The sequence below is a fragment of the Peromyscus maniculatus genome, chromosome 7 (assembly GCF_049852395.1).
Source record: "Peromyscus maniculatus bairdii isolate BWxNUB_F1_BW_parent chromosome 7, HU_Pman_BW_mat_3.1, whole genome shotgun sequence".
NCBI classification, from domain to species: Eukaryota; Metazoa; Chordata; class Mammalia; order Rodentia; family Cricetidae; genus Peromyscus; species Peromyscus maniculatus.
In genome coordinates, this window is record NC_134858.1 from 46117983 (window position 1) to 46135593 (window position 17611).

Sequence of the window (17611 nt, forward strand, 5' to 3'; positions counted from 1 at the left end):
AATTAGTGAATACCATTGTAGCATAATTGTCATTATTGCCTCGTTTGGTTTATTCCCCTCTCATACATTTTGAGGCAAAACTGTGGCTTGTGGAACTGTCCAACTCAAGATTTACGGTAGGAGAAATTGACTTGAACTAAAATAGGGTGCGTGACATGAGCTTGTGGAGGTGTGTTAGCTCTAGAAGGTGCTGGGATACGGAGAGCTTCCTCCTCAGCTTCTCTAGGAAAGAATGGATTCCTGGTGCTTCCTTGCAGAAGTCATACCATGTGGGCCAGTTGATGCTTTCTCTTATATTGTTTACTACGTATGCAGCATCCAAGGATGGGAATTCTGTACAAATACAACCCTAGCAGAAGTCATTATGCCTTGTTTAGTTAGATTTCACCCAGAAGAGCCAGGCAAGGTGGTTCATGCTTGTAATTCCACCACTTAAGAGACTGATTAATCAGGATTGTTGCAAGTTCAAAGCCAGCTTTGGCTGCTTAGTGAGTTCCAGAGTGAGACTGTCTCAAGAAGCAAAGAAGGAAGATAAAAGATTCAGGTGTGAGGTAGTCAGTCTATTCACCTGGTGCTAACAGGGTCCCTGAAGGGAGCCCACTGAACCCTTGGTAAAGGGATGTTTAAAGCCACCCTCAGAACCTCTGGCATGTGAGTGAACTGAGCGAACTTCCTCTGCTGGTGCAGCTTTTCCTGAGCTGTGGTCAGTGTGTTAAAATGGGTTCTTTTCATTTTATGAAGCCAGTTGTTTGCTACTCTGGAACTCTGAGTACCATTGTAGGTTCACTTGACTGGCTTTTTTCTCAGAACTCGGTACTAGAAGACATTATTTTCCTCAGAAACACGGGAAATTACAACATCCCGAGACTATTATAATTTTCCCTTTTATACATAAACAGGATTTAAACTGTAGTTAGCTTTAAAGAAATAATATGTGATATATTTATAGAATTTGTCTTTTTAGATGATTATTGGCTACAATTACCTCTTAATTATGTGCTGTTGGGATTGTAGTTTCTAGTTCTTTGGGTGGTTAGGCTGTTAATGTCTTGAATGGCTGGTGTTTGTGGAGTGATTTGTGTTGGTCCTTGGTTGGTTCTTCTGTTCCACAGTGGTTATTTCTAAGGATGATGGTTGAATGCAGTACTGGTGACTAGGTAGTAAATTTGGAGGCTGAGGAATGTTTAGCCTTATTCTCCAGATATGATTCTAAGTATTTAAGGTTAGTATGTGAGATAAAATGCTGTATATTAATTTGACTTAAATATAAATTCCATATCAAAAAAAGTTTGGTGAAGGATATTTCCTGAAATTAATTTTTCTTTTCCCCATGTTTCTACCTTGGACATAGCGTTGGTTTACCAAACTACCTCCAGTATTGACCTTTGAACTCTCAAGATTTGAGTTTAACCAATCTCTTGGGCAGCCAGAGAAAATTCATAATAAGCTGGAATTTCCTCAGATTATTTATATGGATAGGTGAGTCTTGGTTCAATTGACTTTGTGAGGTACAGTGCAACAGTAGAAATGACTCTGGGCTATATATTTGTGTATGGAGATCACCTGGACATCAGGATAATGTGCACAGTTTGATTCTGTGAATCCGGGTTTGAGTTTTATATTTCTGAGAACCTCCTAGAATAATGTGATTGAGTAGCTAGGCATAAGTCTGGGCTCAAAACATTTATCTTGTTTCCATGAATGCTGTAAACCAATAGCGTAAAGTATGCAAAGCAGGTGCTAGTTTATATTATCAAGGTAAAACTGTATATAGACAAACCCATAGGACTATCAACTAAATTTTGTTTGGTTTTGTTTTTTGAGACAGGGTCTCTATAGCTCTGGCTGTCCTGGAACTCGCTCTATAAACCAAGCTGGTCACAGAGATTAAATGCTTACACCACCACCTCCCGGCTCAACTAAGTTTCTAGTTATACTTAGGTTTCCGTTTCATCCAAATTGGGGAACATAATTTCCTTTAGTTTTGACATAAAATAGAAGGCTGTCATTCTCCAGCCACCATGTGGAAAATGGATTTTCTGAAGCTTTTCTGATGAGGAACCACTTGTGTTGAGAGAGAGAGAACTCAATATTAGCCAGGAAGCAGATTGATCTCAGATCTCATTCTCATACCCCCTGAAACTTTAGGCATTTTTGGTTGGTTTAGCATGAAAGAGAATCCGTGTACTGTCAGTGGCTTCAGCTTCAAAACTGATTTGGCTTTTTTGCTCCTTGCATTTCCATAGAAATTTTACTGACTTGCTAGTTCCTGCCAGATCGGGGATTCTCATTTGGTTGGATAGTACCACACGTGTAAGTCAGTGACGTCTTAATGGTGTACAGCCCTTCTGTATGTATGGTTAAATAAATCATACCTTTGATAGTAGGAGTTTTTGAAATTTTATTCTCTGTTCTCTTTGAGCAGATAGAAATAAAGTTAGTTGTATTGATTACTAAATCGACACTGTATCTTCTGGCTGTGCTAAAGCTCACTGCCTCTGCTGTGGTCTTGTGGATTCTGAACAGCTCCCCTTCCTGTACTGTCTCTGTCCCTTTGTTTCTTTGTCTTACCTTGCTACACCAGCTTCCCCTTCAGTAAAGCATTCCGTAACAGTGATGAGAGGACAGCCTTGCCTCATTGCTGACCTTGGGGCTAGGGCTGTAGCCCTGGGTTTGAGCCACAACAATGCACTAAACTGGGTTTGGTGGCATAACTCTGTAACTTAGCACTAGACCATGAACGACCAGAAATTCAAGGTCATCCTCAGCTACAGAGGGAGTTGGAGGCCAGTTTGAGCTATGAGATTCTGTCTCAAGTCAAAAAACAAAGTAAAAACAGTATATACTATTGGTTATTCTATGACTGCCTGTTTTGAGAAGTCTTCTTCACTGAGAATTCGTCATTAATATTTGCTAATATTTCTATCCATGGGTTATCATTTGCTCAGGTACATGTACAAGAGCAAAGAGCTTATTCGAAGTAAGAGAGAGAGTGTTCGGAAGTTGAAGGAGGAAATACAGGTTCTGCAACAAAAGTTGGAAAGGTGAGTCTGTGGGCAGTTTTCTGCTTAGAAACATAAAGCAGATAAGAGTAAGATCAGAGATTGTGTTTGTATTTAAAGTTCAGAGCTAATCACTAGTGTTTCATGAAATAGCCAAGACCTTCATTTTAAGTGTAAAGGAGTCTTCAAGGCCAGCTACTAAGATCTGTGGGTGGGTGGTACCGAAGACTTCAGGGGCTCAGGCATACCATAAATGAAGGGAACCCACCTTTGCAATGTCTGGCGTTTTGATCTTCTCTGCTCCTCCTGCTCTGACTAAACAGACTTGAGAGGCAGTGCTCTCCATGTTCCAGTCACTTGTTCTTTTTGGTCTTTTGGAGACAGAGTCTAAACTCAAAGAGAGTGACTGAACTTTTGATTCTCCTGCCTCTACCTCCCCAGGGTTGGGATTGCAATGGCCACTGTGCCTGGTCATTTCACTTGTGAAAAATGGGCTTGGGAAGTGTTGAGATGGTGTGGTGCTGACTGAGTACATGTGCTAAAGCTTCTGATGCGTGCTGAGTTCTTCTGGAGGACTCTGCTTTCTTTGTTTTGCAAAATCCAGATCTCCTTAGGCAAGGTCAGCCTGATTTCTTTTTTTCTTTTCTTTTTCTTTTTTTTCCTCAGTAAACAACCTTTATTGATTCTTTGCAGATTTCACATCATGTATCCCAATCCCACTTATCTCAGTTGATTTCTTCCTAGTCTAGGTAGATCCATTGGTTTAACATTTACAAAGGAAATCCATGCACTGTTGGTGGCTTCGCCTCCCCGCTTCGTCTATTAACAGTCTCCCTCCTACCGCCATCCCATCTTACCCAACACACTGCTGGGTCATTAATTTCTCCAAGGGGCACAAGTTCCACCCAGATCCAAGATGAACACTTAACATCGTTTATTCTGTGTGGGATGTGGGGTGAGAGAATGAGAGAAAAAGGAGGAATGAACATGTGCCAGATGACAGCTTGCAGAATCGATTCTCTCCTTCCACTGTTGTGTGGATTCTGGGGCTCAAACGTAGGTCACCAGGCTTGTAAGACAAGTTCCTTTTTCTGCTGAGCCATGTCACTGGCCCAGTTATTATTAGAGAACCTAAAGAAACCAAGAATCCGTGAGACAATGGGAGTATTTTCCTTAGTGTAGTATTACTTTTGATTTTTTTTTAAAGTTTTTTTTTTTTTTTTTTTTTTGGTTTTTCGAGACAGAGTTTCTCTGCATAGCTTTGCGCCTTTCCTGGAGCTCACTTGGTAGCCCAGGCTGGCCTCGAACTCACAGAGATCCGCCTGGCTCTGCCTCCCGAGTGCTGAGATTAAAGGCGTGCGCCACCGCCACCCGGCTAAAGATTTATTTTTAATTGTGTGTCTCTGTGTGATAATGTGCACCTGTGAGTGCTGGTACCTGTGGAGGCCAAAAGAGAACCTCAGCTCTGGAGCTAGAGTTACAGGCTGTGAGCCTACTCACAGTGCTGGGAGTGTAATTGGGTCCTCTGTAAGAACAGTGTGTTCTTTAACTACTGAGCCCCTACTCTGGCTTGAAAATCAAATGGTTTTGCATTTTGGATAACTGAAACTTTTTTGGTTTTACATTTATTTACTTACTTATTTTGTGTATACGTGTGTGAGCACATGTGAAGTCAGAGGACACTTCTGAAGGTGATTCTCCTTCTGCCATGTGGGTCCTGGAGACCCAACTCAGAGCATCAGGCTTGGCAGCAAACAGCTTTCTCCACTAAGCCGTCTCACTGGCCACAGTTAACTTTCTAGATAGGATTTTAAGACTAGGGAGGGAGGGATGATTCAGCACTCAAGAGCACTTACTGCTCTTTCAGAGGACATGGCTTTGGTTCCTAGCACCCATGTCACAGCTCACAACTACCTGTGGCTTCACTTCCAAAGAATCTGATCCCCTCTCTGACCTCTGGAGGTTCCCACACACACGTGACACACACACAAACATGCAGGCAAAACACTCCTACACATGCAATAAATGAATAGATTTTTTTTTTAACTTACACAGACATACTTGTATGTTTGTATGTGACACACTGCAAGGAAAATATCCAAGAACTTGTAAATAAACTGTGAGATGCAGAACTGAGGTGGAGTAGGTAACTTTCATGGTTTTTTATATAATTTGTATTTGAATTTTCTTAACACACCCATACATCACTTTCAGTGTATAAGTCTAAAAATAATTCAAGGCTTTATAACCAGTAATCTCTATATTTGGGAGGCCAAGGCAAAAAAATTGAAGTTTGAGGCTGGTCTGGCCAGCCTGGATGGACTACAGCATAAACTCGAACTCAGAAAACCAAAATGGTGGGGTGTGATAGTGCATACGTACGGTCCCAGGATTTAGGAAGTAGAGACAGTAGGATCAAGAGGTCCAGGCCAACTTGGATTGCAAGTGACCTTGTCTCAGAAAACAAACGACATGTTTACTTTTTCTTGTCTAAAATAGCTGTGGTAGGATATTAAAAGTATGATTTCTTTTATACAGAATAGACAGATAATACTTCTGAAATCACCTTTGCTGTGTTGTGTTTTGTTTTTCCCTGTGCTGAGACTTGAGTGCCTTGTGCACAGTAGGCAGATGCTCTACTCCTGCTCTGATCTCTTGCTCTGATCTGATTTGTCAAAACGGGTGCTACCTTGTATGAAGTAGTTGGCTCTAAGAGCTGGAACTCAGAAGTGATTGCCACAAATAAACACAAGTTTCTTAGAGGAAAAACTTCTCTGGGGTTTCATATAAGTATTCTATTAAAAAGTATGTTAGGTGGAAGCTGGTGCCTTATTTCCTGTGCCAGGTTGTCAGTTCTGCTCTATGAAGTGTGGATTGACAGTTTGATAAGTTTGTAATGGAAGAGCACATCAAAGTGCAGGCTAGGGATTGAACAGCTAGCTAAGGCTTTTCCACCCTGGCAGGCACCTGTCACTTCTCCATTAGTGACCTCCAGGGGACACGTAGTTGGTACCAAGCCTCTGCCTCGCCTAGAGCAGCCTTTGCTGTCCGCCCCTGTCTTTTGTCTGGCTGAGTTGCAGTGCCCTTTAGTTTCTCCTCATATTTTCATTTTCTTCTTTGTTGTTGTTGTTAGTTTGGGTTTTTGAGACAACACATCACTACATAAGCCTAAACTTGCTATGTAGACCAGGCTAGTATTAAAATCATGACGATTTGCCTGCCTCTGCCTCTCTAGTGCTGGTGGAATTACAGATGTGTGCTACCATACCCTGCTCGTTTAACTAACAACTGTCATTGTGGTTGTTGAGATAGGGTCTCCTGTATCCCAGGGTGTCCTCAGTATGTAGCTGAGGAGGACCTTGATTTCCTCTCCTCCTGCCTGCGCCTCCTGAGTGCTGGATTTAGTGTTAACTCTCCTGGTCTGTGTGGTGCTGTGAAGCAAACGAGGGTTTCATGCCTGCAAGGCAGGCAGTCTCCCCACAGCCATAGCCCTAGGATTTTTGTTTTGTGAGGTCGTTTTTGCTACAGAAATGGATGGTTTTCTTAATTCCATGTTTAAATGCATTTCTTTTTACTGTATTTAGGGAAGAAAAGTGGTGAAGTGGCTGTTTTCTTTTGTAAGATGGAAATCCAAGATAATGAAGTTACCTGTGTGAACCAGTTAGGTTGATTATCCTACCTTTAATTCTACTTTAGTGAACTGTAGACTGCATTGAACTAAATCTTCATAGTGAGTTTAAAGTGATGTGCTATTAGTGATAGACTATGAGGTGTTATTAAAATAGTTGGTTTAGAGGCTGGAGAGAAGGCTCAGGGGTCAACAGTATGTGCTGTGCTTGCAAAAGACCAGAGTTCAGTGCCTGGCACTCGTGTCCTTGTGACTTACAACCACCTGTAACTCAAGATCCAGAGAATCCAATGTCCTCTTCTGGACTCTGAGCGCCTGTGTGCACACATGCACACGCACAAACAAACACACACGCATACCAGTGTAATTAAAAATAAAACCTTAAGGAGCTGGAGAGATGGCTCAGGAGTTAAGAGCACTTGCTGTTCTTGTGAAGGATCCAGGTTCAGTTCCCTGAGTCCACATAGCAGCTCATAATAGCTCATAAATCCCATTTCTAGGGGGTCCTACACCTTTTTATGACCACCTAGGGCACCAGACATTCATGTGTACAGGCATTAATGCAAGCAGAATACCCACACACATAAAATAAAAATATATCTTTCAGTCACATATTTGAGACTATTATTTACTCTTCCTGGAGAAATCATAAATTATTTATGCCTGACCTATGCTGTCAAACACATTCATGAATAATAAGAGTATGTGAGACTCTACAAAAGGAAGATTGGCCAGTTTCCCTAGGCTCTGGCCTTCTTTAATGTCTAATTTCGATTTCTGGATTTCTCTCACTCTCAGTTATGAAGCAGTTCGTCCAAAATGGCCAAAGAAAATAGTCCTGAGTACTAACCACCAGATGCTTTTTCAGTTGTAGTGTGGAACATGTCTTTTCCTTTAGGAAAGAACTAGGTTTATGAGCACAGCCTGACAGGAGCTGACAGCAGAACAGAGTAGGTGCTGTCTGAAATGGTCTCATGTCGTGTGAGGCATCAGACTTCTAGCAGTTTTTATTGTTAGAGCCTTTTTTTTTAACCTTATAGATCCAGTAACCAACTAAATACTGTATCTTAGGGATAATGTAGATTTTTGTGATGTAAGATTGAGATACGCTCTCACTAGGTTGCCCAAACTTACTCTGTAACCTAGGTGGGTCTCAAACTCTTGGTGATCGTTCTGCTTCAGCCTCCTGAGTGTTAGGATTACCAGTGGATATTAGCACACCTGAGTCTTCCATTGACTGCATGATAAGGTTTTTGTTAGCAGTTCTTACCATGTACAGTAAACTTGGGCAGTCGTGTTCCAGTGTCTTTGTCTCTTAGGTATGTGAAGTATGGCTCTGGCCCAGCTCGGTTCCCACTCCCTGACATGCTGAAATACGTTATTGAATTTGCCAGTACAAAACCTGCCTCTGAAAGCTGTCAGTCTCCAAGTGCTGAGCACATGACATTACCACTTTCTTCAGTGCACTGCCCAGTTTCTGACCTCACTTCCAAGGAAAGGTAATGGAAGAAGATTTCTTCAATGATTTGTATTGTTTTTCCAGTTTTATTTTTATTCCAACCATTTCCCATCTTTCACACCTGCTAAACTCTCACCCCAGACAGCTCAAGGGGTGAGCTTTGTCTTCAGGGAAGGGTTTTGTCACTACCCCAAGTGGCTGTGTTCTGAGTACTTGTCTCCAGGAAGCATGCTCCTGTTGCAGAGGCGTCTCACTGTCCACTGCATGGATCAAACTCTTCAGGACTGCTTTGCGCTGAGCTGACTGCCCCCAAAAGGCCTTTCTCAGAGCCCTGTCAGGCCCTGGTCTTCCAGGCATCTCGATCTATGCTTCATCTGTGGCGAAGGAGACATGGCTTAAGTAAACAGCAAGGAAAAAACCCTACTCAGTAGCAGAGAGTTACCCAAGGAGGAAATGGCTAGAACTCTGAGGACAAACCTAGAGGAGCTGGGCTCGTGACGACATAGGGAGGCCAAGCCAGGATCCTCTCTCTGACTATGCCCATCCAGCCAGCAGTCTTTATAGCCTGAAGGGGCCAGCAAGTCATGGTACATTTGTCCCCCACAGAGAGAAGCTTATGTTAAAAACCCTTTTGTTAGCCAAGAGGTAATGGTGCACGCCTTTAATCCCAGCACTTGGGAGGCAGAGGCAGGCGGATCTCTGTGAGTTTGAGGCCAGCCTGATCCACATCAAGTTCCAGGACAGACAGAGCCACACACAGAAACCCTGTCTCAAAAACAAACAAACAACAACAACAAACAAAAAGCTGAGTTGTTGAGGCTAGAAAGAATGCTCAGCCATTAAGAATGCATACTGCATTTGTAGAGGACCCTAGTTGAGTGTGCAGCATCCACATCAGGCAGCTTTACTTTGGTGATGTGAGTAGATAAATTTGCATTTACTTCTCTATTCCTGCAATTGGGCCTGGCTTATTTGGTGTAGGGAATCAAATCCAATGTCTTGTGAATGTTAGGTAAGTGTTATGCCTGCTGAGTGGTTTTTGTTGTTGTTTCTTTGTTTTGAGAACAGGATCTTACTGTGTAGCCCTTACAGGCTTTGAGCTTGAGCAGTGGTTCTCAGCCTGTGGGTTGTAACCCTTCTTGGGATCAGATGACTCTTTCAGAGGAGTTGCCTAAGACCATCAGAAAACACAGATACTTATATTGTAATTTATAACAGCAAAGTTACACTTATGAAGTAGCACTGAAATTAATTTTATGGTTGGGGTCACTGCAACATGAGGATCTGTATTAAAGGTTTGCAACGTTAGAAAGTTGAGAGCCACTGAGTTTGAGATTTCCCTGCCCTTGTTTCATTTCTTGGGTGCTAGGGTTATAGCATGAACCACTGTTCCAGCTTAGTTCTGTTAAATGTTCCTCTTGTAATTGGTCACATGGGGGCAACACTAATGTCAGCCTCATGACCAAGCTGTGTGAAATGGGATGGTTCATACAAGAAAAAGTTTCCTTTTCTATGTATAGATTTAAACAGGGCCTCACCATGTAGCTTATGTTGGCCTTGCAATTGAGATCCTCCTGCCTCAGCCTCACTGTTGCTAGGAGTCAAGTGTCTCTAACTGCTTTCACTAAATGGTAGCTGTACCTTTCATAGAGTGGCTGGTTTTCTGAAATGCAGTAGTTTAGGTCAAGTTGATTTCTTTCTTCTTTTTTGAGAAAGGCTCTTCACTATACCACGTGGCCTCAGAGTCACGGCAGTCCTGTGTTAGCCTCCAAGGGGTGAGAGTACAGGTTTCTGCCCCGTGTCCAGTCCAATTGCGTTTTCGGTATGACAGAATGAGTGTCATCTTTTGTCTTTCCTTAGTTCAAGTCAAGAAAGCTGTTCTCAAGGTGCTGAAGGCACTTTTTCCTCTCCTGAAGATGCTCTGCCCAAGTCTGATGTAATGAATGGGCTGTTTACCTCCCCCTACTCCTCTGTGGGAATGCCTGCACCCCCAGCTCCTCGGACAGTCACAGATGAGGAGATGAACTTTGTTAAGACCTGTCTTCAGAGGTGGCGGAGTGAGATTGAACAGGATATACAAGGTTGGTGCTCTGAGAACTTGTCAGCCACTCCCTATCTTTCCTGGCTGTTTGGAAGCTGGGCACCCTGGGTATTCATGCTCTCAGGCCTGGCGACTGACTTTTGCACTTTGCCTGCCTTGTAGGCTTGGTCCTGTGGAATTCTGCCTCTCAAATTGCCCCCCCCCCCAAAAAAAATTTCTGACCGTTCTAAAAGTTTTACAATCATGGGAACCTTTGCTGAAATCAAGCAGTGTGTGTTCCTCCCCTCCCTTCTCTCCTGCTCTTGCCCTGCCCCTCTGAGGCAGGGTCTCAGAACTAACCTTGAGTTCATACGCTCTTTCTGCTTCCAGCTCTGGAATGTTGAAATAATCAACGTGTACTTCCATGCTGGCTTAGTTTGTTTAGACGGGAAGTTTGTAATTGATAGAAAGGGGATAGTAACAGTGTTCGCCTCATAACCAGGCTTTGTTAAATCAAGTTTGCGCTAATATCTTTCTTGCTATTTTTTTTTTTAAGATTTATTTATTATGTACACAGAAGAAGGCACCAGATCTCACTACATGGTTGTCAGCCACCATGTGGGTTCTGGGAACTGAACTCAGGACTTCTGGAAGAGCAGTCAGTGCTCTTAACCTCTGAGCCATCTCTCCAGCCCCCTTTCTTGCTATTTTTAAAGATAAGGTCTCTCTTTTATCACCCAGGCTTGTCTGAAACTCATGATCCTCCTGCTTCAGCTTCCCCAGTGTAGGGACAGTGCCCACAGCTGTGGGCATCTTGACAAGACTGCTGCTTCCTAAACAGCAGCTGCCCATGCTCTGCTCTTGCTTGCTCTCCCTCCAGAGCTCAGACAAGATAGGCATGTCCTCTCCACTGAGCCCAGGCTTCTCCTCTGATTGCTGTTGTACTTCCTCTGAACTCTTGCTTCAGGTCCTGTAACTTTTTCCTAAATGGAGACAATTTCTTTAAGAAATTTCAGTGCTAGACCTCAGTGTAATTACACGGAATTAAAAGCCTTTATAACGGGATGCACTTGTCACTTCCGCCTGTACCACATGCTGCCTTGTGCTTCCTGGCAGGAAGTAGAGGTCTTTAGAATGGGACGCAGAGAAGCAGTGTGCACATGGCTGGTTGTGGCTGGTGGGCCCTGCGCGCAGATGCACTAACAGAATTTTTCTTTCTTAACAGATTTAAAGAATTGTATCTCGAGCACCACCCAGGCTATTGAGCAGATGTACTGTGATCCTCTTCTTCATCAGGTAGAATTAAAAGTCATGGAAAACAGGCTGGTGCTAATGACAGAGAACATAATACCACAAGGAAAGAGCTATATGGGTATCTCCCTAAGACAGAAGCATATTGTTCTCTTACATCAAGTTGAAGGATTCAGAGTGTCTTCTATGTGCATTGAAACCTAAAACATCCTTTTTTGGATTCTGCCACGTGGTATTTTTCCATATAATGGAAAGATTTGCTGTGAGTGGCTGGAGAGATGCCTCGGCAGTTAGGAGCACATGCTGTTCTTGCAGAGGACCCAAGTTCAGTTCCCAAAACTACCTATAAGTCCCAATTCTAGGGAGATTCAGTACCTCTGACCTCTGTGGGCACCCGAACTCACATGTGCATACTCACATGCATGTGCACACTCATAATTAAAACAAAACAAAACAAGTTTGTGGGGCTGGAGTGATGGCTCAGTGGTTAAGAGCACCAACTGCTCTACCAAAGGACCCAGGTTCAATTCCCAGCACCCACATGGCAGCTAACAACTGTCTGTAACCCTGAGATCTGCCTCTCCACTCTCACACAGACACACATGCATACACCAATGCACATAAAAATAAAGATAAATAAATTGTTTAAAAAAAACAAGTTTGAAAAAAAAAAAAAAAACAAGTTTGCTGTTAAATATTAATAAAAAAGGGTTTCCAATTGATTAGTGAAGCAGTGCAGGGGAAACTGATTAAAGACCAATTCTGCATCTCCAGAGTTCTTGGAGGCACCCTTAGTAGGGTCCTAATGCTTGATTGCTCTAGTAACTGGAAACTCCAAAAGGGAGCCATTCAGACAGAAATCTTACCGTCAGCACTGCCATGTGGCAGTACAGAGACAACTCTGTGACCGACTGACTCATGGCACGATGGCACAGCTCCACTCCCAGCAGGGCAGTAAGCATGGTTGTGGTGTGGAATAGGAACAGACCATGCGACTCTTGGCTTTCCCTCTTGTCTCTTGTGCTGCTTCAAAAACAATCTGCACCTGAATGAAAGCATAGTAGGGCACTGAGCAGAACTTAAGGCTGAAATGAAAGAGCCTCCAGAAGGGTCTGGTTTAACTCTCTTATTTTTTAAGATTTATTTACTTACTGTGTATACGGTGTTCTGCCTGCATGTATGCCTGTACTCCAGAAGAGGGCACCAGATCTCATTACAGATGGTTGTGAACCACCATGTGGTTGCTGGAAATTGAACTCAGGACCTCTGAGCCATCTCTTCAGCCCTTAACTCTCTTATTTTAAGAGCTGTGGGATTGATAACTTCCAAGGTTGTATTTTTATTGGTCTATCCTGAAGTAATAAAATGCTTAATGTGATCGAGTGTGTCATTTCCCTTCTACCTGGTAGCTGGGGATGGTTTGAATTCTAGTAACATAAACGTCATCAGATGTCTTCGCTCAGCCTGAGAACCTGCCTTTCTGTTTTGCAGGTGCCTTATCGTTTACATGCAGTTCTTGTTCACGAAGGACAAGCCAATGCTGGACACTACTGGGCTTATATTTATAACCAGCCTCGGCAGACCTGGCTCAAATATAATGATATCTCTGTCACTGAGTCTTCCTGGGAGGAACTTGAAAGAGATTCTTATGGGGGCCTGAGAAATGTCAGTGCGTACTGCTTGATGTATATAAATGACAAGCTACCCCACTTCGATGCAGGTAAAAATGGCTGAATAGAATCCACAGTTGAGGGGAAATCTAGTCCCTGGGGGAAAAACAGTCTCATCCTTACGTTGAAAACATTTATGTAAGATGTTTTTAAAACATAAACATTGTAAGGACTAAAAAGAGAAAGTAGGTTTACTTTTTTCTACTTCTGCTTTGACCATCTACCCGACTCCCCAGATGTTTCTATGTCATCCTCAAGACATGTTCTGTGTGTATGTAGATTTTATGTATTTTCCTTCCCCATTTTTTTCCTCCCACTGAGGTATTTTTCTATTCACTTCTACCCACTTTTTATTAATTGAGAATTTAGCAAACTTACTTTTTCATAAATAGAACTTCCTTAAGTGGGTGTGCTAGCTTGAGCCTATAATCTCAGCATCCAAGAGGTAAGGCAGGAGGATTATAGGGCCAGCCTGGGCTTTAAAGTAGGACCTGCCTCAAAAAGTCAGAAAACAACCACATATATTTACGGTGTAAAGCTATAAATAGTGGCTATGGGAACTGTAGAGGATTGTGATGGCTCTTGGTTGTCTGTGAGTTCTTTGTTCCTGCCTACCTCTCTCTTTTATGGAGTACATGGAAGGCAGGGATTTAGATTGGTTTGTAGAGTTCTTGCCTGGTGTGCGTGAAGCCCTGGGTTTGATCCCCAGCACTTTGTAAAAAAAGTGTGGTTGTGCATGCTTGTAATCTAGCACTCAGGTGGGAGTGACAGGATCAGGTGTTCAAGGCCAGCCTAGGCTATAAAAGAAGGAGCAAGTGGACTTTTCACTTGCTTCATGAAAAGGCTAATTAGCGGCAGCTAACAAGGAGTTTGCTCTTCTGTTGTAGAGTCTTTGTTGGTTTTGATGACAGAGTTAGAATTTAATATGTCCTTGGTATTTCTGCCATTTTTTTATTAAAGTTCTTAATGATTCTTAATTATGCACCATTTACCCAATATTTCATCTTGATTTCTGATAGCACATAATTGTGTGGAATTTGAGGAAGTATAAGTACTTGACTCTTTTCTTTCTTTTTTTAAATTTCTTTTTCTTATTGAGATGGACCTGCCTTTGCCTCCAAAGTGCACTCAGATCAGTACCTTGAAATTCTTACTCAACTGTATTAAATAGGTGAAAGTTCTTTGGTCTTTCTAGATAGTGGCTCATCTAGCCTGTTCTGACTCCCTGACTCCTGGCCTCCTGCCTTCCTTCTCTTGTGCTGTGCTGAGATTATAGTTGGGTGCCACCATGCTCAGCTAGGACATTCGTACTAGTCTCAGATACAGTAGTTAAATTGATACAACTGTTACTTTAAAATTTCTTTTCATTTTTTTAAAAGATTAAAAAAATATTTCTGTGTATGTGCCTGTGATAATGTGTGTTTGTGCACCTCTGCATGCAGGTACCTGTAACTCCAGGTACCCTGGAACTGGAGGTGCAGGTGGTCATGAGCCATCCTACAAGGATGCTGAGAACTGGACTTGGTTCTTCACAAGAGCAGCACACACTCTGAACCACTGAACCATCTCTCCAACCCCCTAGCTTAAGGTTCTATCCCATCCAGACCTGGGTCCTGTGCAGGAGCAGCCAGTACTGTTAGCTGCTGAGCTGTCTCTGCAGCCCCAGCAGACACATACCCAGCACCTGCCTACTGGTGCTTCCTGCAGGGTTCCTGATGGGTTGTGCTTGTTAGCCTCATTGTCCGCGTTTCTGATAGAATTACGTGTGTAAATAGGAGTATACATGTTTGTATGTATGTCTATTTAGAGAGAAACGAGAAAAGCTGAAGTGTGCTGTCCTTCCTTCTGTGAAGGGCTTTTTGGTTTCTTTCTGGATGGCACTCCATTTTAACTGCTTTCCTCAGAGGCAGCTCCTAATGAAGCTGATCAAATGGCAGGAGAAGTAGAAGCCCTGTCTGTGGAACTCAGGCAGTACATTCAGGAAGATAACTGGAGGTTTGAGCAAGAGGTGGAGGAGTGGGAAGAAGAGCAGTCCTGTAAGATCCCACAGATGGAGTCCTCCCCAAACTCCTCATCACAGGATTTCTCCACATCTCAAGGTATGCAAGGAAGGCACTCTCAGGTCTAGTCAGGTCCTTGTGTACTCCAGCCAACCCCGGATACTCAGGGACATGGTGATGCCTCTCTTCACAGTGGGTTTCTTTTATTTTTAATTTTTAATTTTTCTATAATGGAAGGGGTAGGAAAGCACATGCCATACATAGCACATGAGTTAAAATCAGGGGACAACTTGTGGGAGCCAGTTCTCTTGTGGGTTACAAGGATCAAACTCAGGTCATCAGACTCGGCAATAAGCACCTTTACCCACTGAGCCGTTTCTGGCCCAACAGTGGGCTTCATTTATAGTTGTTATCACACAATGTGATAGAATCAGTGTGTCTTTAGAAGGTGCTTTCTGACGAGCAGAAGTAATGCAAGAAAGGCTTATCCCCCAGGTTGTAGGAGAAATGATGACAGGACTAAAAGTTAGACTTCGTGAAAACTCTTCCCTGTAAGAGATCTTCCTAAGAAATGGTTGGTGGAAGGGAACATCTGTGGTGTGCAAAAGTAGGAAAAGTCAAGCACAGTAATTTTAGTAGCCCTTCAAGGGTCCCTAATGTGGAGTAGCAGTTTGTTGTCACAGTTTCTAGGGACATTTACATGGGCTTTGAAAAGGGTGTGCTGGGACTGTATATGGAACCGTGTGTTCCTCCTGCTTGCCTGTTTTCAGAGTGTTTGGAGCATTATTCATCAGATGTGACACCTGTGTGATTTGTTTGTTTGTTTGCTTGGTCAGAGTCTCCAGCAGCCTCCTCTCATGGCGTTCGATGCTTGTCCTCTGAGCATGCTGTAATTGCAAAGGAGCAGACTGCCCAAGCTATTGCAAACACAGCCCATGCCTACGAGAAGAGCGGTGTAGAAGCAGCCTTGAGTGAGGTGAGACTGAGTGGGGGGAGACAGAGGCAGTGGCCTTCCTGCAAGAAGGTCTAGCTTTTGATACCAACTGCCAGCTTCCTGTCCTTTCTGTTATTCCGTGTCTGCCGATTTTAATGCCCCCTCTTTATTTCTTCCTGTTCCCCGATGTTGTTCTTATTCTTTCTCTCCATTCTGCTGCCACAGCTTAAGGAAGCTGAACCCGAGAAGCCCAAACCCCAGGAAACAAACCTTGCAGAGCAGTCAGAGCAGACCCCAGAGGCCAGTGACACAGAGGCTGCTACCCCACCTAACTCTGAGGTCTCTGAAGTCGAGATTCCCAGTGTGGGAAGGATTCTGGTTAGATCTGATGCAGATGGATATGATGAGGAGGTACAGAGACGAGTGCAGGGTAGCTGTGTGTTGTCTTTCAGAAGGTGTCTGTCACGAGCTAATGTTTTCTCACTGAACCGATAACAGGCATGGAGGCCTGTCTGCTTTTGACCTTAGTTGCCATTTTTGAGGAAGCACCAGAGACCCATTCCTGCTGTGCACTGTTGGCATGCGTGTGTGCATGTGTGTGTGTGTATACACCCAAGCTTTTGTTGAGGAGGGACTGCTACAAAGCCTAGATGGCCTGGGGAAGGCAAGATTATTTTCATTTGGTATTGTCGACAAAAATATGTTTACCTTCTAGAGACAGTTTGTTTTTGATGGTAGTCCATTATTTTGCCTTCCAAGTAGAATTTTTCCAGTTGCTCAGTGAGTAAAACAAGTGTGGATTAAAGTTCTGAGTTCAGCAAGCAGCTGTTTCTCATGGTCTGTCTCCCTTTTTGTTGCACTGCACACAGATAGTCATTAATCCTGTCTCTCAGGTTTCTGTCTTTGGCTGTGGGTATATATTTTTTATTTATGGAAATTTGCAGCTATTTAATATATACCTTTACCTTTATACCTTCATTTAGGGAGCTAAGTTGGAATGCAGACCGTATAGCTGAGCTTACTCTTCAGCAGTGCCCCAGTGGAAATGTTTTTGGACATCTTTGTTTGTCTTGCAGAATTAGAAAGTGCATGTAGAGGGACAGCTTGTCATAGGCATCACCACAAGAACAGCCAAGGCTGTGCATGCATCTAGAATGGGCTGTGAAATTTGATCTGCAGCCTGTGCTGGCCAAGGAGACAACACTACTTCTCATCAGCAACCTGTTCACCTCTCTTCATGCAGTCTCCTTTTGAACCTGTCTGCTCTCCTTTTTTCCCTGTCTGTGCCCTCTGTGGTAGGTGATGCTGAGCCCTGCCATGCAAGGGGTCATCTTGGCCATAGCTAAAGCACGCCAGACCTTTGACCGAGACGGGTCTGAAGCAGGGCTTATTAAGGTACTCTCATTTTAACATTTTAATCCTCATGACCCAGGGATATTTCCATAAGACAGTGGGAAATGGTGTTAAGTTGGTCTGTGCTGGGGAGATTGCTCACTCAGAAGGATCTAAATTTGATCTCTAGAACTTACATTAACAAAAAATTCTACAGGGCTGGTGAGATGTCCCAGCACATACTGCACTTAGAGAAAACCCAAGTTTGGTTCCCAGTATCCCACACTGGCAGCCCACACTCTCCATCGTTCTGGC

At 43.3% G+C, this 17611-nt stretch overlaps 1 protein-coding gene across 13 annotated transcripts in view; it reads left to right on the forward strand.

Annotated features, from left to right (window-relative positions):
* The window catches only part of Usp28 (ubiquitin specific peptidase 28), a 63234-nt gene that overhangs the window by 36202 nt on the left and 9421 nt on the right, over positions 1 to 17611 (forward strand). For 4 of the 13 annotated variants that reach the window (XR_013052737.1, XM_076576246.1, XM_076576247.1 and 1 more), the window contains 10 exons: positions 1352 to 1479; positions 2949 to 3044; positions 7950 to 8129; positions 9950 to 10170; positions 11335 to 11405; positions 12852 to 13080; positions 14935 to 15129; positions 15867 to 16006; positions 16190 to 16375; positions 17264 to 17359. Coding sequence is in view for 12 of the 13 variants with exons in the window: in XM_076576246.1 (XP_076432361.1) it covers positions 1352 to 1479; positions 2949 to 3044; positions 7950 to 8129; positions 9950 to 10170; positions 11335 to 11405; positions 12852 to 13080; positions 14935 to 15129; positions 15867 to 16006; positions 16190 to 16375; positions 17264 to 17359 (1542 nt within the window). In the remaining variant the exon portion in view is untranslated. The remainder of the gene's footprint in view (positions 1 to 1351; positions 1480 to 2948; positions 3045 to 7949; positions 8130 to 9949; positions 10171 to 11334; positions 11406 to 12851; positions 13081 to 14934; positions 15130 to 15866; positions 16007 to 16189; positions 16376 to 17263; positions 17360 to 17611) is intronic. The other 9 variants (XM_076576251.1, XM_076576252.1, XM_076576257.1 and 6 more) reach the window with 5 other exon arrangements.